This window comes from Zeus faber (assembly GCF_960531495.2).
Source record: "Zeus faber genome assembly, chromosome: 1".
Taxonomy (NCBI): domain Eukaryota; kingdom Metazoa; phylum Chordata; class Actinopteri; order Zeiformes; family Zeidae; genus Zeus; species Zeus faber.
Genome location: NC_137193.1, coordinates 52,892,303 through 52,914,810, shown reverse-complemented (window position 1 = coordinate 52,914,810; position 22,508 = coordinate 52,892,303). Strand labels below are relative to the sequence as shown.

Sequence of the window (22,508 nt, the reverse complement as noted above, 5' to 3'; positions counted from 1 at the left end):
ATGGCAAGCAGTCCACGGAAGGCACCCGGCGGCGCTCTCTTTCAGGACACCTTCTTCAACCTGACCTTGAAGCAGGTCCTCTTCCTGGAGTGGATGGAACTGAACTGTCCCCACGCACAATTTCGGCTAAACGGCGATGACGACATCTTTGCCAACACCGACAACATGGTAGAGTTCCTCCAGAGTCTGGACCACAACGGCAGCAAGCACCTCTTCACTGGACACCTGATCCAGAACGTTGGGCCCATTCGAATACTGAACAACAAGTACTACGTTCCTGTTCAGGTGCAGGAGTCAGAGTCCTACCCCCCTGTGGCAGTTTCGCCACCACATGCCATCCATGTGGCATTTTCAGGGCCCTCTGGCACAGACGACGGGGTGTTGTTAACACCAGTTTATTGTAGAGAGGAGGCTAGATGGAATTAGTCAGGAGCAGATGGAACATGTCATGACAGGGCTCCTATGCTGAGTGATTGTGTGGATGGGGTTTGAAACCTGCTGCTCGTGTAGCTGCTCAACCCATCCACACACCACACCCCCTTACTGCGGTGGCGGTGGATTCCTGCTGTCCGGTAACACGGCCACGGTCATATACAAAACGTCCAAGTCCATCGAGCTGCTTCCCATCGATGACGTCTACATGGGGATGTGCCTGGAGAAGGCACAGACTCAAGTCTGTGTCCCACATGGGCGTCAAGACTGCAGGACATTACATACCCTCCAAAAAGTTGACTCCTACATTCCTTGTTATTACAAGGATAAGTATTACTCTTATTTCTAGTATAACTACTAGTACACAGATTTTAGGTTCAGATATACATTATGTGGCACCAGAAACATGACCTTAAACTAAAGAGTAATCATGTGTAATTAAGTATGAAAATGTTTATAACGTGTTATTCACACTATCTAGAATAACCCATGGTAATTTATGAGGGGTTACCAGATGATGAATATGATGATGATGATGATGATGAAGGGGATTAGGACTGTGTCCATAATGTGTGTGTGTGTGTGTGTGTGTGTGTGTGTGTGTGTGTGTGTGTGTGTGTGTGTGTGTGTGTGTGTGTGTGTGTGTGTGTGTGCATATAGTGTTAGTGTGGAGGTGTGTGTGTGCAAGCTCTCCTCCTAGCTCTCTGCACTGCAATAATGTTGAGGCTTGACGCAGTAATTGTCCAGGGTTAATTCCCTGCAATTAAGAAAGTAAAGATGAATTGATCAGTTAAACTTTAATATTGAGGCTTGGCTTTGTCTGTGTTATTGTGGTTGGTAGCAGTAAAAATAGATAGAGGGACAGATAAGTACTTTATTGATCCCTGGAGTGAAATTAGGTGATACAGCAGCTCACATTTTTTTCGGCTTGCTGCTTGATGCTGGTGGGATCTTTCCACTCCTGTGTGTAAGACAATTAATTAACTGGCACCACAACAACACGCTCATTAAGCGACTCACCCGCTTCAGTTCGTCCACACAGGTCAGATGCCAATTTCAGTTGTTCACTGGAGCCAGGGCTGGGACAGCCTGAACCCTACAGCGGGGCCTCTATTTCTTGACCTTTTCCATCAAGTCATTTTTAATATACCTCAAAATATATATTTTAGTTTAAACTTTAAATTCAAACTAAAACACAATATCTTTTGGGGGTTCATACTGTATATGTCTCTGGTCAAAAAAAACCATCTGCTTTTGAGATGTGGCAAAAATGTATTAAAATGCACAAATGAGTTAATCCACCTCTCTCAGATGCTATTTAGTTTCGCTCCACAGATAGGGGTAACGCGATAAAGTGCTCATAAGTTGTTAAGGTGATAAGCAGCCGTTGGTTGTCATAATCAAGCCCGAAATGAGGGAGTTGTGAATGGATTATTATGAACAAATCTTTTCAGTAGAAGTTTCCTCTACTGAAGTCGATGAGGAAACTAGTTCAGGACAAACTCCTGGTTAACTTATTCCTCCTTATTTTCTGCATTTCTGGCTCGATGGTGATGGCCTTAACTTCTTTTTGACGCACACTCATTCAGCCAGCCATGTTTCCCCATCATGTTTTTGAGTATTTTACAGCTGAGTAATGGGTCCTAGAGGGGGGACAAGTCCCACAGCAGCAGGATTTGTTGTTTGAGCGATCGGGCTGCCGGGCGGAGAGGGAGTCAAACCAGGCCGGTCGGCGGAGTTCCACAGACACATTCCGGGTCCACGATCACAACGCTTTCACGCAAACAGGTCGCCTCCACGCTGGACTCTGTTCACGGGGTGAGGGGGGCATCTCAACCTGTCACACTACGGAGTCCTGCAAGGGTCCGGCTTCTTCGCTGGTTCCTCTTGAGCATGACTGGGGGATAAAAGTTTGAGGTTTGAACCTACAAGCTGCAGATGCTGTAGGTTGACTTTGGTTTTCTCTTTTTATACATTTGAGCTCAGTGGCGTAACATGATGGTGATGGGCCCCCGTGCAAATATTTTTTGGGACCCTCACCGCGGGCACACACACCCAGCCCGGCTTTCGCCAATTTGCCGCTGTCGATGGGGGGCACATACATGCGCATACATTTGGGTCTCTGATGGGCCTACTAACACAAATTGTGACATCTGATCAGGCCCGTGCAGACATTAATGAAGGCAGGTTCTCAAAAATGATAAAAGGCACACGGACCCCCAGCTCACATTCTAGGCATTTTGCGTTGCAAGTTGTTGAGTAAAGACGCGAGCCAGATTATGTGTCTCACGATGCTCGTGTATTCCTTTCAGCTGAGCTGAAATGCCGACCAGCAAACATGCCCCAGAAGAAATTCAACAGCGGCGCTTGCAGTTACTAACTGTAACACAGCATTTAACCACACAGTGGGGCAGTTGGCTAATGGTATGGTCACACCGCCGGTGACGGGGCGCTGCAATGCATTTCAAATGGAGCTCGGCTTCATCCAGCTGCATGGACGTAGTGACAACCGTTGAAGGCTTCACGGCCTCAAGGAAAGTTGAGCAGGTTTCAACTTTATGCAAATGAGCAGCATCCTTGCAAAATGGACGACCAGACTACTGCATTGTTATTTTATTTGAAATGAATGAAATCGCCTTCATGCGTGAACCTGGTCCTGGGCGCTTTTAAACGCGCACCTGTGTTCCTGGCTTTTAAAGGCTCTCTAGGCACCAAACGTTAAGGCCTCCAACACTAAAACTCCCATGCAACAACACACAAACAGGCCACTGAGCCTGATGCAGCACTCCTCCAATCATTTAATTCAAGGAACAAGGGGTGCTTGGGTGAACTTGGGTGGAAAAAAATCTGGACTTGAACCTGTAGTGTCTGAACCATCCGGCTGCCAGGTCGCCCAGTCTTGGTCACCGGGTGCTTTCAAACACACGCTTTTGTTGCCAGACTTCAAAAGCTCACCTGGCATCAAACCAGGACTTGAACCTGTGAATGTTTTTGACCTGTCTGTCTTAAAGCCATTTTAGCTATTGTGTTCCATATGTGTAATTTTATACAATATAATTTGCAATATTTCATAATATCAGATTTAAAATGAATCCCCCATATTGAATTGTGCAATAATATAATTTATCAGACTAGGTTTTGTATTAATCTTATAATCCTTATAGTGCGGTATATTTGTGTAACAAGTTTGTTTTGTTATGGTTGATTTATCTTACATACTGTATTTTAACAGTGTATTTAAAAAAAAAAGCCCCAGACTTGTTTTCTACTTATTCCATACATGACCTCAAATAATTTATTGTCACGATTTATATTGAAAAAAGCTATTTTGATTGTATTAAATATTTTGAATAGTTTATGGTTTATATTAATGCTTGATTGGTAATATATTGGCAATATATTCATATATTGTCTTGAATTTTATCATAATATGGTGATAGGGTTAAATGTTGCCTTTAAGACTGCATTGAAAGAAATGTCATTTAATGAACTTCATAGACTAAGAATAAAATATTAAAATGATCTATAATTTCCACATTACTAATGATTGCTTCTCAAATAGTTGTCTGTGAAGACCCATCCCTTCAAACAACACCTAGAGCTCTCTATCTTGTGAGTATCTATTTTCCCTTTACTTTCTAACTTACTTTCCCGTTAAATTAAAGCAACCTCTACTAGTGCTGCTTATTCCTGGGGAAGGTTTAGTTGTGACTGTGACAAACAGTTGGTTTGATGCTGTAACAAAATGTACTTATTGAAAGTTGCTTTGGACAAAAGCGTATGATCAATGACATCATGTAATGTGATGTGATGTAGACATCCCCAAAATGTATAGCTATAGCTATGTAATTATATCAATATAACCAATAGGCATATTATTGAAGAGCTTATAAATGTATTCATAGTTTTCCTTCGTATTCGATACATCAGTTTATTTTATGCTGAACTCTCTCTCTCTCTCTCTCTGTCTCTCTCTCTCTCTCTCTGTCTCTCTCTCTCTCTCTCTGTCTCTCTCTGTCTCTCTCTGTCTCTCTCTCTCTGTCTCTCTCTCTCTCTGTCTCTCTCTGTCTCTCTCTGTCTCTCTCTGTCTCTCTCTCTCTGTCTCTCTCTCTCTCTCTCTCTCTCTCTCTCTCTCTCTCTCTCTCTCTCTCTCTCTCCTGCCAACACATTTGATAATTAAGATCAATATGTTGTCATTTGCTAGTTTGCAACACTAAATTCTTTTTTTAAAACAAGTTCAATACAAATTGACATCGGAAATGTGATTCAACTCATTAAAATGGTAATTCTTCATGTCTTTGCGATGTAGGGCAGGAAACTATTTGACAAATGATGAACACAGATTTCCTATCTCTGATCCAAACCAATGGATCGAATCCATTGATTTTTCCAATGGAAAGTCATTGGAAACACCGAGCCACAAAGTACACACAATGTACTGCTGCTCTGCCCGTGTCATCTCTGAAACCAAACAAGAATGTCAAAGTTAGAAACTCCAGTAGTTTAATTTGTTTTTCGTTGGAAATAGATAGATAGGCATCAAAAATAAGTTTGCAGTACATAATAACCTTAACAATTAACAATAAACCCACTACCCAATAATTGATAATAAAAAAAAAGACAAATATATCAATAAAACTCATGATAACCAATAAATATAAACCTAAAACTGTACAAAAAAAGGAATGAAATAAACCTAAGAAATAAACAGTATAATAAACAATATACTCTATAACTAACTAGGACCAACCACAGTCTGTGTTTGGCTTTTATGTCATTTATGTGATGTCTTTAATTGGTTTTGGTGTATTTCAGTCAGTTTCAAGACATTGTTTTAACGAATACACATACATGTACCACATATATGATTAGATGAAAAAATACAGCGTGGCAATTTTGATCTTGATCTTTCATACATTCTCCTGAAAAGATTCCGTCCATTTCACCTTTTAAAACTGAATTCACTGAACTAACACAGGTTTAAACAGGGGGGTTAAACGTCCAGTTTGTACTTTACCTCACATCTTAAATGGTGATCAATGTTTTTTTGTTGTTTAATTTTTTAATTTGACACCTCCCCATTCCCATACATTGCTATTCCTATATGTCCTCCTGTATGATGTCCTCTATCTGGTCACCCAGGACGGAAAACAACGGGCGTTCCTCCGCATCGTACGCCCAGCAGCGTCTCATCATAGCATACACCTGAGGGGGAGAAAGACACAAATATCTATGAAAACACACAAATTTGAGGCAAACATGGAACTTCATAGTGAACAGCCTTTATGTTAAGACTGAATTGGAAAGCTTAATTGGAACCAAGACCCAATCAGGGGTCAAAATATATTGTGAACCGTACAAGGGACTTACTAGTTACATATAATTAAATATTTTACTTGTTTCAATAAAATGTAGTATTGTAGCATATCATCCCTGAAACTTAAGAATTTCTGTATACATTTGACCTAAAATGTGATCGGATCTTCATAATTCTAAGTCCTAAAAATCAGAATCATTGAGAATTCATTGATTTATTGAGCAAAATGATCCACCATCAAATAATGTTGTAATAACATTGTAGACACTGTAATAATTCCGTCCATAGTAATAATTTATACCTTATAATATAAGGTATAAATTATTACTATGGACGGAATTATTACAGACAGAATACACTACACAGAATAAATTATAGGTATAGGTACATTATACCTATACCTACAATTTATTCTGTGTAGTATTGCAACAAATTCCTCATATATGTAAATATCCTCGGCGGAATAAACATATTTTGATTGTGATTTGGATGTCTTTGAAAGGGTTCACAAACAATCCTATGTGTTTTCTGGTGGCTTTTATTGGCTTGTAGCGTACCACCCACTTAAAGCTGATTAGTTTTTTTTCTGCTGAGTTTTTGGGTGGACTTACTAACCATTGGGGGGCAGTTTGGAGGGGTTGGCAGCCTCCAGTTGTCCTGCAGAATGGTCAACAGGTGCATGAAGATGGACAGACCCTGGATACTGTTTCCGATTTCCTGCATGTACAGCTTCGACACAAAGCAACAAAAGCAGATCAGAGCAGATCAGATGGAACTACTGGATCCCCTACTGGGAAGTTCGGAGACGGAGAATAAAGCTAAATAAAGAATAAAAAGAGAAGAGGAGAGGAAGCAGTAGTGGAGATAAACAAGACTGCAAATCTTGACAAAGTGGAAGTTATTTAGTTTTAGTCAAACACCTTCATCCATCATCATCATCATCATCATATTTTTGTGCAACATTAAATTTAACCACTCGTACTCTTTTGGGGTTGTGGCTTTTTGCACAGTAGGAGAAGAGCTCATGCAGAACCACGCCGAAGCTCCAGACATCCGACTTGTGGGAGAATTTGGAATCGTCGATGGACTCGGGGGCATGCCTGAAACAGAGCGCCGAGGGTTGGGCATGGAGCTACATGGCATGAATTGGGATTCCTATTAAAAAAGTAAGATCAAACTAGGTTTTTTTCAGTAAATAATGATACATATCAGTAAATCAAGCGGTATACGGAGAAGGAGCTGTGCATCTCTCACACTTGGTTACTTAAAAGTGGACTTTTTGAAGACAAAAAATTGGAGAGAAATTCAATGGACAGCTACCAAAAGATGGGACTTTCCCCCTGCTGTGTGACTCTGTAGTACTCCTTGTCGTACGGGATGATCTTGGTGAGGCCGAAATCTGCGATCTTGACCAGGAACTCGCTGCCCACCAAGATGTTCCTTGCCGCAAGGTCCCGGTGCACGTAGCGCATGCTCTGCAGATACTCCATTCCCTAGGGTAGAGATAGATGAGACACACTTTCTTTTCCAAAAAGTTTGCCTTCTTCTAATCGATACATTTTTGTTTAATTCATTGTGAGATGCGGATATTTTGCGAATGTTTTCACTTCTTGCACAAGCTCAATCAAAGCCTTCTTGCCGTCGGGGTGGCGGACCCTGCCACCATCAACAAAAATATATATAGGAAGATATACCTGTATATAGGAAGAACATAGGAGGGCCGCATACATAACCCAAATACATTGACTGGCTGTTTCTTATAACAGCTAAATAAATATTGGAGTAATATTTTAAAACTATCTTTTAAACACAAAATTAATCTCACGTATTACCGCTTTAACGACAAACTTCTGCTTGAGTCATACTTTACAGATCTGAGAGGCGAAGAGCAACAGCCGCCGGACGTCCAGGTGAGCAGCGTTCTTCTCCAGGTAGCTCATCAGGCTGCCGTAGGGCATGTACTCCATCACCAGGCTCACACTGAGGCGACCTGGTGATGGATCGAGAGAACACCCGCCTCAGGACGCCTCCTGTATTGAGCTGAAGCCTCAAAACTCATCTCTTTGAGCCCTGTTCTCCTCTTCCTCTATTTCCCCTCTATTCTATGTATGTATGTATGTATGTATGTATGTATGTATGTATGTATCTATCTCTCTATCTATCTATCTATCTTAAACCATTAGACTTTAACCATTTAAACTTTTAAACTCTCATTCATGGAACATAGTCAATGTCCATCTCATTTTGTGATGGGAAACTCAAACGCAGTTCATCGACTGTCACATGCGATGACACATTCGGTGTTAGGCAAGCTTGAGTTGTGAACCGAATTCTCACAAGAGTCATTTAATTTGGTCAAAATTGTAAAAGTGGTAAAAGTTTGGTCAAAAGTATAAATCTCATTCAATACTGTTTTGCCAAATCCCTTTTTTCCTTGGACTTTCATTTAGTCCTCAGTGACTATTTTCAGATTATTTGTGAGGCAAATATTTACTCACTCCCCCATTCTTTTGTCGGAGGAACTCCAGACTGCTGAGTCATTTCAAATATATATTTTTTGCAATGAACCAATCGTTCACGAGTCTTACATCACTAACTATTAGTAGACCACAATAATAATCACAGTGTTTCTGATGTTTTTGGTGGTTGACAGAATAGTGGTGCAGTGTTGTGTAAAGTGTGGGAGTTATTCCATTCCATAAAAAGTGTGGCCTGGCAGAAAAAAGATGGAGAGCGTATCTCACCCGTGCCGTAGCAGACACCTCGGTATTGGACGATGTAGTCACAGCGCAGGACGCTCAGGGTGTGGATCTCCTGGCTGAAGTCCTGCAGGGTGGACCGCTGGTTGGGCTGCAGCCGCTTCACCGCCACCAGCTCACCTGTGTTGTCCCCCATGGGATCGTAGCGACACAGCTCCACAATGCCAAAGTTCCCCTGGAGATATTTAAATTAAAAACTAGAATTAGACAGATGGTTAGATAGATAGATAGATAGATAGATAGATAGATAGATAGATAGATAGATAGATGGATAGATAGATAGATAGATAATTTATATATTTTTATTTTATTTTCTCATCTATAGTTTGACCAATGCTGTCATTGGTCATTAGGGCTCTATTCACCTTTCCCAGCTGAGAGGTGTATCGTAGGTACCGCTCCTCGAACAGAGTGCGGTCCTGGAGAGTAGTGTAGGAGGCTCTCCAAACACAGTCCCTCTGGGACAGGGGCTCATTTGCTTGGAGTATAACATAATCTGTTAAAATATAAAAAAACAGCAATGGGCTCAGTTGCATGGAGTATAACACAATCTGTTATGACAATTTTAAAGTGAGTGTGCAATAAACCCTTCTGTAAGAGGTGGCAGTGTGTTGTATGTGGTGGTTATCTGGTTTTATTTGGAGAATTGTCTTTTCACCAGAGGTGATGAGGCTGTTGAGCTGTCGAATAATACTGCGGCAGGACGGTCTGAGAACTGCCTGGTAGTCCATGCAGTGGCTGACCAGTTCAGCCAGTTCAGTCCACTGGGAGGGAACCAGCTGCTGGAAGGTCTCATAGAACTGACGCTTCTGCAATGTTAAAATCCAACACATTGACACACAAAGAAACACACATATAGTTACTGACGCTGTTATATGCATGGATTCTTGTTATTGTTTTGTAGTACCAATTTCCTTGATGTTTGAGTTTGTTATATTGTTAGGGTCTTTATCGGCCTTTTATTGCAGGGATTGGTCAATAACTGCAATCAGCGGTCAGTAGTTATTTCTGAATAATGACCGTTAATGTTAATAATGACACTTGTCATCGAGAGCCACCTCTCCGCCTGGTTTCACGGCCCTTGTTTTAAACTGCTCAGAGTTTCCCAAACCATGAACTAATCTTTAGCATCCAACTCAGCATCTGGCTCACCTTGTCCAGGTCCCAGCTCGGCAGGGGAGCACTGCCATTGTTGAAGATCTCCCACAGTGTGGTGCCGAAGCTCCACTTATCACACTCCAGAGTCAGGCCGCCTGGCTCCTCCAGCAGCTCAGGGGCCACCCAGGGGATTCTGTCCAAGACCACTAGAAAACACACACACACACACACACACACACACACACACACACACACACACACACACACACACACACACACACACACACACACACACACACACACACACACACACACACACACACACACACAAACACCAACTTATGCAGCGTACAATTTGTAGTGAAGAACAGTTCAGTAAAGTTCACAGGAACTTGTGTTTGTTGTGATATTTTGAGTTGCAACACAAGCATGAAAAACATGGGAACACCTTAGTGGCTTTCAAAAAACAGGTATTAAAAACGGAGAGTTTCTCCTCATTTCATGTAAAAATGGATGGATGGATCTCTCTCTCTCTCTCTCTCTCTCTCTCTCTCTCTCTTTCTCACCATCTGTGCCCAGCATCGCCCTATTGATGCCCAGGTCGCTGAGCTTGATGAACGGAGAAATGGCTTCTGCTGCGTCACCTTCTCTGGCCAGCAACAGGTTTTTAGCACAAATGTTTCCATGGACGATGTTCTTTTCTTCCTGCCATCACAACAACGTGGAAGGAACACTATACATGAGGTATAAATAGGGAGAGATATTCATAGGTAGAGATATACATAGAGACACTGGCAGAGGTGTACATAGGTAGAGGTATACATAGGTAGAGGTATACATACATAGTTGTAGACATAGATAGAGGTATTGTCACGCCCACAGCCTCCTAGCCCCACTAGGAGCCGCTTGTCTCGTTTATCATGGACAGGTCGCCTGGAGCTAACCCCTTCCTGGTCCCCTCTGCCACTCCTTCCTCCTGCACCGTCCCACATACCTGTGGTCTATCTCTCGTCTCTCATCACTCATTGCCAGATCGTCTGCTAATCTAACTCAGTTAGTACCTCTCGCGGCTCCTTGTAAGTTCTGAGAATTTGTGTATGCAGTCACCATGCTACCTGCCTTTCTCCCTTCCACGTCCAAGCCATTCCCGTCCTGCCTCGTCAAGCCTGGCTTACTGACCCCCCGTCCGGAAACCTGGATCCCTCCTTCCTTGTCCACATCGTCCCTGCCCTATCTGGCCTTGTCCCATCCAGCGGTCCCACCTTCCAGGACCCGTCCGCCTGATCCTGCCTGACCGGTTCTCACCCTTTGTCACGACAGTGACTCACAATAAAGCTCCTTTGTTAAACCTTTGTTTGAGTCTCCGCAGCTCTGGCCGTTACAGGTATACATAGGTAGATGTATACATAGATGGAGGTATACATAGGTAGAGGTATACATAGATAGAGCTATACATAGATAGAGGTATACATAGGAAGAGGTATACATAAAGATATACATAGATAGAGGTATGCATAAGTAGAGGTATACATAAGTAGAGGAATACATAAATAGAGGTATACATAGGTAGAGGTATACATAAGTAGAGAAATACATAAATAGAGATATACAGTACATAGATAGAGGTATGCATAGGTAGAGGTATACATAGATAGAGGTATACATAGAGACACAGGCAGAGGTATACATAGGTAAAGGTATACTGTACATAGGTAGAAGTATTCATAGGTAGAGGTATACATAGATACAGGTACACATAGGTAGAGGTATACATCAATAGAGGTATACAAAGGTAGGGGTAGACATAGGTAGAGGTATACTTAGATACAGGTATACATAGATAGAGGTATACATAGGTAGAGGTATACATAGAGATATACCTAGATAGAGGTATACATGGGTAGAGGTATACTGTATATAGATAGAGGTATACATAGATATAGGCAGACATAGGTAGAGGTATACATTAGTAGAGGAATACTTACATAGAGGTATACATAGGTAGAGGTATGCATAGGTAGAGGAATACATAGATAGAGGTATACATAGATAGAGGTATACATAGATAGAGGTATACATAGAGACACTGGCAGAGGTATACATAGGTAGAGGAATACATAGGTAGAGGTATACATAGGTAGAGGTATACATAGGTAGAGGTATACATAGTGGGCGGAGCTTTGTGGTGCTGTGATGGAGGGTAGAATCAGTGCCTATAGTATTGATCGCTCAGCAGGTCGGTCTCACCAGGAAGTTGAGTGCTGATGCGAGCTGCTTGGCTACGTCAAGTTTCCAGCTCACTGACATGGAGTGTCTCTTCAGGTAAAGGTCGAGGGCCCCATACTTGACAAACTCCTGCACCATGATGTCTGAAAGGCAGGGAAGGCTAAATGGAGTTCTGTGTCTGTAACCACTACTTCAAACTTACGACAAAGTCAGCCATGCTTTTCTCTCATTAAATCAAATAGAAGAGAACGGGCTCAGGCCAGTGGTTGTCATACATTTCAGCTCCAAGTGGCCCTTACCAGAGTTTTCCACAACATTTCAAGGAAACATTTTGAGGGGAAAAAAACACTACCACTACATACCTATTCAATATAGATTGTATATGTGCATATGTGCATCTGCACTACACTTGTGGCCCTTGCACTGTACATTATTTGGGGTCCAGCCCGTAGCCCACCCAATAGGGATAGCCCTATTGTCATTTTTCAGACAAAAATTCTGGAACACCAACTTCGGCATAATACAAGAACACGGTTCAAGTCTTGTTTGGACAGTGCTGTCACAAACATCTTGTGGTTGAAGTTTCATCCAAATCGATCCACATATGGAGCGGATTCCACTGAAAAACCCTCTAAATTTAGATTGTTATTACAGAGACAAGCCATTCCATCCATTATTATTCCATAATAATACTAATGACAAATTTATGTTAAAGTTCCATAAATGTTGTCTGCATTACAACATAGACAAATAATTTATTACACTGAATATTCCAATTGTAGAGTGTTAACAGAAAAAATAAAGTACTAATTACAACTAACATCTATTTATTATATTTATGAAATACAATTTATTTATTATTATTGTTATGCAAAGTAATAACAAAGTTACAAAGAAAAATCTAAGACAATAAAGAAGCCTTTATCCAAAAATCCAGTCCTCAAGGTCAGTCACAATGTTCTACAAAATGTACTATGGACGTAACTCCACGATGTTTGATGTTGGTAACTTGTGATGCATTTCACCAAAACCAAGAAACTGTAATATGTACCTAAAACGAATAAACTGGACTGTGTATTGCTGCCTGCAGCTATATTCATTATTATTATTATTATTCCCTGTTAGAACACTGTGCATACTCTGTTGCATACTGGAAATACCGTATATACATATGCATGATTATGGGTATCTTTTTTGCTTTTATTGCTTATATATTTTCTTTTGTCTTTTCTTTCCTATTCTTAACTGTTGTTTGGTTCCACGTTTCCATATTTCGCATCTCCTAAATTTCAATAATCCCTATTTAAAGGCCCACAGAACGTATATATATATTTTTTAGATATCACTACTCTTTGATTGTCATTATTATTGGATTTTAGGATTTCCAATTCTCTCATGTGCCCTTCAGTAATATTTGTTTTTGTTACTCAATAAAGAAACTTAATTGGATGCCTGATATTTTACATTTAGATCAGTGGTCTCAAACTCAAACGACCGAGGCGCCACTGGCTAGGTTATCAGCTTCTAGGAGGGCCGTGTTGAACTTCATGGAAAAACCGGTCTATTTTTGGATTTTGTTTTGTTTTGTTTTCCCCCGCACATTGGTGAATTGCCTCATAATCCTGTTAGAAATAGCCCTCTCTAGCCCTGTATTTAATTCAGTTTTACATTTCAAAAACATTAAGTACACTTAAGTGTGGATTAATTAAGAATTGGAATTTGAAAAAAATATCTGCGGGCCAGATTTGTCAATACAGTATAATATCACCATGTAGCGGGCCACATTAAATTGTCTCCCGGGCCTGTAGTTTAAGACCCCTTATTTCGACATTTATTTGTTTATTATACAGGTTAAACACAAATGAATAAACAATACCAATATGGATAGGTCAAAAGTTCAATGCCCTATCTTCATCCTCCTTCTTAAGCTACACATGTGTTTTTGTTTTAGTTTTTTAAGGCTTACTGTTTGCTCCATGAACGCTCACACCATACACATGGAGGAGGTGTTTGTGGGAAATCTGGCTCATTAAGCTGGCTGCTTCAAAGAACAACTAAGGAAGGGAAAATAAAATGATTAGAAAAGCATATGAAAACATGCACTTGCAATCAAAAATATGTAATATCGTGGTATTTTCCAAGATATAAACGCACCTCCCAGCAGTTCTCCTTGTGGTGGACGTCCAGCTCCTTCAGCAGGACTTCGGTGACGTGTCTCTCACCATCCCTTGTGTCCGCCCTGGTCCCTCTGAAGACCCTGGTGAAGGAGCCTTGGCCGAGGCATTCTTCCTGCCAGGGACCGGGGACACGCACAGGATGCAGAGAAAAAAAGAACAACTTTTTGACCACTCACGAGTAACATTTTCTACTAGATCTGGTGCAATCTAGCAATAGCAGTTTATGGGGACATAAGTCAAAAAAGGAAAAAATTAGCCCCGTGGATAGTGTAGATGTGTATATACAGCATGATATTTTTTTATCTTATTTTATACTGTTTCTTCTGTTTCTATATATTTTTACTTTTTATCCCTTTCTTGACTTGCACTGTTTTTTGCTGCTATGACACCTGATTTTCCCCACAGGTATCAATAAAGTTTTATCAGATGTTATCTTATAAATATAAAAAAGTATAAATACACAATAAGAAACAAACATATAATAAAAATTTTGTGAATTATATACATAAATGATATTTAAACAATGTATATATGTATATACAGTATGTGTTTTTATATATATATATATATATATATATATGATAATTATAATAATTTGTTGCAGGAACTGTGAACAGTAAAGTTGCAGGAACAGAAGAATGAATGACAGTACTAAAAACAATACCAACAAAAAGCAGTAGTGGTACGTTTCACTGTTTTCTACTCACCCATGTCAGAGTTTCATATTTGATCATGTGGAATTCGATGTGGCTGAATTTGTTGCTTTCGGAGGTTGGGGAACTTTGTGTTTCTACAGAACTGCCGTTGCGTAAAATTATTAGATTTGTGAATTCTGGAGTTAGAAGAGGAAAAAGGGAATGGTGTGAATCATATTAAAAAGGGGGAGAAGGTTAAATCACATCACAGATTAGAAGGCAAACAAATCTATCATTGTTAAAGTGATGGACAAGGTTGGGTTTCAGGTGGATCACGATATAATATCAAATATTGGATAAGACCACACAGAAAATCGACCTTTTGGGCTGGGTGGACAACAGCATTTGAGCTTGACCGGGACGTCGGCCAGGAGCAGCTTGTTGTGTTGGTAAAATGTGGTGAGTTCCTTAAGACGAAAAAAATCTGTTGATACACCCTGAAGACTGTAGTGCTCATTCTTAGTAATGAGACAGTCTTTATAATCAAGTCCAAGTGAGCTCTGTAAAAAAAGAGGGGAATTTATTACGTTTTTTTGAATGTTTTATTAACATTTGCCCAAAACAGGTTTGACTTGATTTGACTAGAGAAATAAATAGATCATAGACATGCATGGAGATGGAAAGAGTCCATTAGCTGAAGCAACTTATTTTACGTTTGCTTTTACAGGATGTGTGGAATACTCGATTCTGATTGGTCAATAGCTGCAAATCGTGGCTAGTTATTTCTGAATAACCATTGTTGTCTGTAAACAATGACCATTGTCATGGCCAAACACTTCTGCACCTGGATTTATCACTTTGCTACATGCTAATGCTAACACTAGCTCACTGCAACATCTTGTGATGCTAAATAGAAACTACAAGGAAGAAGAACTTGTTTTTCTTTTCGGAAGCTAAGGAGTAGAAGCTTAGCAGCCGCTGAATGCGCCACTGTGCTACGTGTACTAGACTAGTCATACTAGTTAAATAATCATTTCAAATCAATATTCTGTCTCAATGTATTATTTTATTTGGTAAGAAGCCGTGTCGGTCATTATCACAAAATAACCCCCTTCAGAGTGATCACCCTGTTGGGGATTATTTTGTGATAACCACCGGCTGGCTTTACATTATCCCCTACATAGTCAATATGGCAACTTTTCAACTTTGTGCACCTTAAAATGGAGTTTCTTTCTGCATGTTTGAGTATTGCCCTCACATTTCATATAATGAAGCCATTTACCCGAACGCAGACAGTGAGGAAGAAGTTGTTGTAGTCGATGGGACTCTGACGGAGTACAAAGGCACCTTCTTTCAACCCTGACTTCTTCAATTTGTTGATAGCGAACTCTGACCTATTGGAAAGAACAGGTTTAAGTCCAAAAATCATATGAAACAGTGATTTAAAAAAATGTTAACTCACGTGATGGGGCCGTGGCAGTGGTTTTCGATGGCCTCCAGGAGACTGGGCGGGGCGATTTCCTGGCAGAAGTAGTGGCACGAGTCCGTGGTCAGCCTGAAGTATCCATCCACCAGCGACACAAAGGAAAGAGCCTCTTTCAGACTCGGAAACTTGGCTTCCTGTTGTGCGGATAATAAAACTCAAAGCAAACATGTGTCTCTCTTCCTCTTATTCAATGCCAAAGTTTTACTTTCAGATGTCAAAAGTTTCCCATACCAAGCATATGTCGTCTCTGCGGGTCACGATCACCATTCTGCTGTCCTGAGGAACCTGCTCGTGGCAAACCCTCTTTACACTGATAGCAATGATTTCCTGAAAGTCGCAGAACCTCTGCCACTCCTTGAATAAAGGACGTTTGTCGATTATTGGTCAGTAAACCTTGTATTCTATTATTATACAGCTCTGTGGAATACATGATTCTGATTGTTCTGTAGCAGCAATCAGCAGTTAAGTATTTCTGAATAATGACCAGTTTGTCAATAATGACCATGTTTACAGGCAACCACTTGGATTCACATCCCTTGTATCACTGTAGAGCGAATAGTTCACTACATTTTTACAGTGGTAGCCATGTTGTTGTGGAACTATTTTTCCTAGCGAAAGGTCGTTAACTAGGTATGCTAGTTAATATAAAAAAAATATTCAGTATATTTTCTTTTATTTACTAAGTAGCCGTGTAATAACAATGTGCAGCTAGCCGGTCATTATCACAAATTTTTTGTCATTCTTTTCTGATAATGAACAGCTGGTTGCACGTTATCCCTCACATATTGTATCTTGTGGTTGTAATGAATGGTTTAGTATTTGATAGTGAGACCAGGAACATACCTGGTTGTTCTCGAGAGAATCGAAGCTGGTGAAGATCCCTGCCTCTCCAGACACCCGCACCAGGAGGAGGGTGGTCTCCTTGGATTGGTGCAAGCTTGAATGATGCACCTCAAAGGTCTCACTGCCAAGAGAGGGTTCAATGCTGGCCAGTTCAATCAGGTACTTCAGCTTGAGGCTATGCTCATCCATCGAGCAGCTGCCGAGCTTTTTCAGGAAGCGCTTCAGTGTGTTTCGGATGCGGAAGCGATCCAAGCGATTTCGTCTCTGGATGTCACGGCAATGGATCTTCGGTAGGCAGGATTTGTAGCTGAGGATGAAGGATTCAGGAGATATCTACTTTTTGAATAAGACAATATTTGCTTTTGCAGAAATATAAATAGGAAATGGTCACCATGGTTTGATTTGGTTTGTTTGATAAGTTTGAAAGGGCCAGCCTGTTCTTTCAATGTGTCTGACCTTGGGTTGTTTGTTTTCTGGCATACAACATCCATCTCATCATGTTTCACTAACCCACTCACTCACACCACTGACTTACTGACTGACTTATCCCATTGTACTTGGGTTGATTTTACCATTATTCATTTTCTTAAATTAGTGGCAATGTTATTTTTCCCTTAACTCTCGTGTGTGTTCCGTTCCAATACCTGACAGTCTTGCAGAGCTCTCTCACGCTCTGGTGTCGTTCTTTCGCCATCCTCCACAAGTCAAGCACGGCCAGTCCAAGGCATTCCTCCTGGGCAGTGAGCGGAGGGGAGACCCCAGCCTGGCTAGCCACAAAATCACTACGCAGCTACAATATGCACCAAAACAAAAGAGCAATCTGACAAATTCAGTCATAGGATAGGGTCTGAAATGACCAAAGTCCACATAATTATGCAATTGGCTTGATGCACGTTTTTTTGTTTTTTTTTTTGCATTTTATGAGCTATTTACCTGGGCAAAGAGATAATCGAGGACGCAGTAGTCCAGCACTGGACTAACTATGTCTCTGGTCAGACTGTAACGGTAGGATGTCCTGGACCCTTGTCCGAACCAGTTGCCAAAGAAAAACCTTCAATATCCATATACAGTCGGATAGAAAGTCCATCAACCATCATGCCATTGTTGCTTAATAACAATAAATACATGATTGCAAGAAACAAAACAGCTTTCATCACATAAACGCACAGAATGGAAAGCCATCAAAGAAGCAAAACTTAATATCCGCAACTTGTACAGAAACAGCTCAGAAACAGCACAGTTTCACTGTGTTAATAAAACTGTGTATACAATTACAATACTACATTTTGAGCTTTCAGAAAACTGCTTCTCGGAGGTGTGGTAATATGTGGTAGTAACCGTTCTTAATGCATTAGGTTGTTCTAAACTTTTTTCTCAATTTCACCAATGTATTTTCCAGTGCATGGAATTTTATATTTCCTGCAAATGTGTCATTAATATATTGTATTCTATATTTTTTAATTGTTTTGTATTGCTTTGACTGTCCAAAAGAATGTAAGTCAAAGAGAAAACCGATTTCTCACCGACCTGACTCTGAAGTGAACTTGGATGTTTTCGTCAGGGTGGAAGATGTGCGCTGGATGATACCAACAGGAGAGATCTGACGTTGCCAATGCAAAGAGGCTTTGGTAGACAGGGAGGATTCCTGTGGAAGGATCGCCATCACAATGCTTTAGCCCTTTGGTTTTCATGGGAGGATCATCAGGTCATTCTAAAGTGAGTGGACATGGCAGGACATGACAGGCTCTGAGAACACCAGGAGGAACTGGGGCGATGCGAGGATCAACAAAGGAACACAATGGGTAGCTTAGGAAAAATATATTGACAAGAATAAGAAACCCATAAGTAAATGATAGATACATACTCTATTCCTCCCTGGAGGGAAATTGCAGTGTTTCAGCAGCTCACATAAAATATAATAGGCTCTAATAATAAATGAATAGAATCAAATATAAATAAATTGGCAATATGCAATAAACTGAACATTTACAAAGAAATGTGAAGAAACTCAAAAATGACCAATAAACAATATATAAAAGCATAATAACAAACAGTTAATAATAAAAAAAAATGGCGATATAGCATAAACCAAAAAAATCATGATTAATTGTAAAACATTCTTGATCAGAAATAGCAGTCAACATTGCCACCACATATCTGATGTTAATGTCAACAGTAAACAATATACACTTGTTCCCTAACGTTGAGATGTCTTTGATGGTTGGATTAGCTTAGAGGACTGATCAAAGCTCATATCATTTGAGATCCTGGAACAGCCATGAGCTGTGACACTGAGTTTTTCGAAACTTAGGCACTAGGGTCGGCAAAAATACTGATTTACTGATGATGAAACCAGCCATGCAAGCTCATTTTGGGAGTCTCACCACATTCCTGTGCTGCCTGGATGCAGACATTCTCCGCTGACCTTTGGCCAGAGCGTATGTGGATGGTGGCCGCGTTCTTAGTGGTGGGGGTGAAGTACAGGTGGACTTGTATGGATGCTGCAGTGCTGGATCTGGACCTGTGCACGTCAGGACCACAGTCCCCCGTGTCCCAGTTGACCAGAGGAGCGGACTCTTCCTCGGTGAGATCCATGGGAACCTCTGTGGGCCAAATTAATGTCAGCAGCCTAAATCTACAACTTAATAGCTATATCCTTTCATTTCATTTAAAGGTATTACCTATTTCGTTTTGGGAACAGAAATTTGAACTAAATCGGAGCGGAACTTGAACCTTGAAATTATATTGTTTCATTTTTGAAAAAGGGAGGGTCAATGGTGTCAAATATGGAACCCAAAACAATGCTCTATGTTTGCTGTTGGCCACTAAGAATCTCCCCTGACCCGAATGAGGCAATGGGAGTGTTCAGTCATTCACTAAAGCGTTCAACAGGTTAATCTAGTCTTCAGTATTTAAATGTCATTGAAGTTACATAAGTTCAGTTACTATTAAGGTTCCCTTATGAACCTGAAAAGCAGCTCTAATGCACAACAATAACACCAATAGCACACAATTAATTGCTTGAACTTTAAATGTGACTAATGAGATAGAGACAGGTGTCTCTTGTCTGACAGCCCCCCACGAACAATAACCAAGTCAAGCAGAGTTTAAAGAAGACTGTAATGCCATGGTGAGACGAATGAAATGATTCCTTTCCTGCGTCAGGGTTTGAATCCTTCTCGTAAAAACCCCCTTCACTAAAGGTGGGTGGCGCAGGGACACTCTTGTAGCAACACAAAGAGTAAAGTGTACCCATAATGACTCAAAATGTTGTTTTTAATTCTCGGAACAAACTGTGTGGGAATCAAGTCAACTGGGTAATTCCATAATATAATAATGTAATATTAGTCCACTTTTATCCGTAGGCAAATAAAGTCATAGTTATCTTGACTAAAAGGCGTGGTTATTATTAAACACAATGCCCCACTAAGCAAGCAAGACTGTTATTATTTGACAAATGAACCTCTTGACTCTTGATTTTATCATCAGTTATTGAATTTGAAGGTGCGGTATTGGTGTTTATGCAATAAATTCTTTGCAAACACTAAGATCAATCATACTATGTATGATGTACTATTATGCAGGATTAAATACTTACTTTATGGTCAGTTTAGTTTGGGATTTATTCTCAGATCACTTTGTTTGCTTTATTGTGTATTGTATATGTCACAACATCCTGAAATAAACATAACATAATATAAAAGAGGCCCTTTTGAAAGCATTTGTCAAATAAAGTGATATATTTGATACACACAACATAATTGGGATAAAACATTTAATACATTTATTTATGTGTGTATAGATATGCACTAAGATACAGTATGTAAATAGGGAAAACCCAATGGACAAAAGAAGAAATAAATGACCCCATGCACTCACCTTCACCGTCCTTCTCTGGATCTTTTCCTTTGAAGCGACTCTTCACATTTACACGCACACGCACTGTGAGCAGGAAGCTAGAAGAGTCATTTCCTGTAGCCTGTCTTCATTGAGATGAAATCCACCCTATGGTGATTCATGGTTTAGGTTATAAATATAGTTGAGATCATGGTTCATACTCTTTCATAGTATCAGAAGCAAAGGCTCTTCATCCATTTTGAGAAATTTCTCTCTCTCTCTGGATTCCCCAGCATACTGTATAAGGGGAAATCTTAAAAAATGGTACATGGTTACATTCATAAATTACTCCATTAACATGTAATACCAATAAGGTTGTGAAGGTAAAATGTTGTGGACATAGCCTGATCTGACATTGAAATCATTCTAAGAAATATGTTTAATTCAGGATTAACTTAGTTGATGTCAGAGCAGAATGAGCAGCCTTGGTGCTGTGGTTTCCTCCCTTTAGCAGCTTCCTGTTTAGCCGACTTAGAAAACGTCTCTTTTTAAAGGTTATCATTCTTTCACTTTCCATGCTGTGTATCCGTTTGTTTGACTTCTGCTTGTTTGTTGTGTGACGCAACTTGTCCTATATAGATCACATGGCACGTCATTTGCTTCTTGCCTTTATTATTTTCAGTTAAATACGTTTATCATAGCGCTGTGGTGGAGGAGGGCTGTATCTGATTTAGTTAGAATACGTGAAGCACCCTCTGTTCCTGGAAGAGAGAAACCATATTTTGGCCATTGCAGCTTTAAATATTGAACCATAAATTGTGCGGTTTTGGTTGTGTTTAAAGAGCAACTATGCGGTTTATTTTTTTCAAATGCAATATTTACAATTTTGGACTAAAAGAGCAAAAATACAGGAAAAATTTAGGTGTTTTAATTTTCTGGGTAAAGACAATTCCGGCCTTCATAAAAGTAGTAGCAATGTGCTATGCCAAAATAAGGTCAACTGTTTTGGACAGCTCTGGAAATTAACTTTTAGAGGGGTGGTAGTGTCAATAGGGGGCACCACTTAAAATGGCCTGGCTTATATTCCCCGACCAAATTAACCCCTAGTAACACATGCATGTCATTTTTCACCCATACTTAATTTTCCTTTTTAGGTGTATAATAATAAAACTACTTTACCCATGAGGCAATTGCATCATGATGCATAACAACATGATGCAGAATTGTAGTTTTTGTAGTTGGCTAGTGTAAAGGTTAAGGTTCGGGTTAGGGTTTGAGAGGTTTATAAATAATTGCATAAATATTACGTAATGTATATAATAATTTATTTTAGCACCTGTAGAAGCCACAAGTCCATGTCTCTGAATGGTGGAGCTTTCTGTTACCATGGAAATGTTTACCACACTGGCTGATGGGTACATTCAAATCCAAAAAGGCGTGCATGCAAGCTATACGTACAGTACAGAATATCAGTATCAGTATGCATTAGTATAAATATATGCTGACCCTATATCCATATTGTCACCAAACCTTGAATTTAATAGACCATTCAATAGATACATTTTTGTGACTATGACCACAAAAAAGCAAAACCAGTATCTTGCTTTTTTTCATGCTGGATTTTAATACATCCAAGGAGGAAATTAATACATTTTAAGGAATGCTTTTTGCCTATGCAACCTGTTTGGTATGTTGTGA

The 22,508-nt window shown here is 40.1% G+C and overlaps 2 protein-coding genes across 2 annotated transcripts; one reads left to right on the top strand and one right to left on the bottom strand.

Annotated features, from left to right (window-relative positions):
• Nucleotides 1-2,812, top strand: LOC307227903 (N-acetyllactosaminide beta-1,3-N-acetylglucosaminyltransferase 3-like; the record flags this gene model as incomplete). Its single annotated transcript, XM_079997344.1, is given in 6 exon segments — nt 1-312; nt 542-664; nt 666-722; nt 725-762; nt 914-924; nt 2,745-2,812. Coding segments are annotated over 6 exon segments (609 nt in total).
• Nucleotides 2,813-5,490: 2,678 nt separating this feature from the next.
• Nucleotides 5,491-19,568, bottom strand: jak3 (Janus kinase 3 (a protein tyrosine kinase, leukocyte); the record flags this gene model as incomplete). Its single annotated transcript, XM_079999615.1, has 23 exons — nt 5,491-5,637; nt 6,365-6,478; nt 6,732-6,849; nt 7,070-7,242; nt 7,615-7,739; nt 8,494-8,683; nt 8,874-9,004; nt 9,167-9,317; nt 9,661-9,812; nt 10,173-10,311; nt 11,854-11,975; nt 13,799-13,886; nt 13,987-14,121; nt 14,717-14,841; nt 15,024-15,204; nt 15,927-16,038; nt 16,107-16,264; nt 16,362-16,484; nt 16,974-17,280; nt 17,618-17,763; nt 17,907-18,024; nt 18,501-18,618; nt 19,358-19,568. The coding sequence occupies 23 exons, from the start codon at nt 19,566-19,568 to the stop codon at nt 5,533-5,535; spliced, it is 3,342 nt and encodes a 1,113-aa protein (XP_079855741.1). The 3' UTR covers nt 5,491-5,532.
• Nucleotides 19,569-22,508: the final 2,940 nt, after the last annotated feature.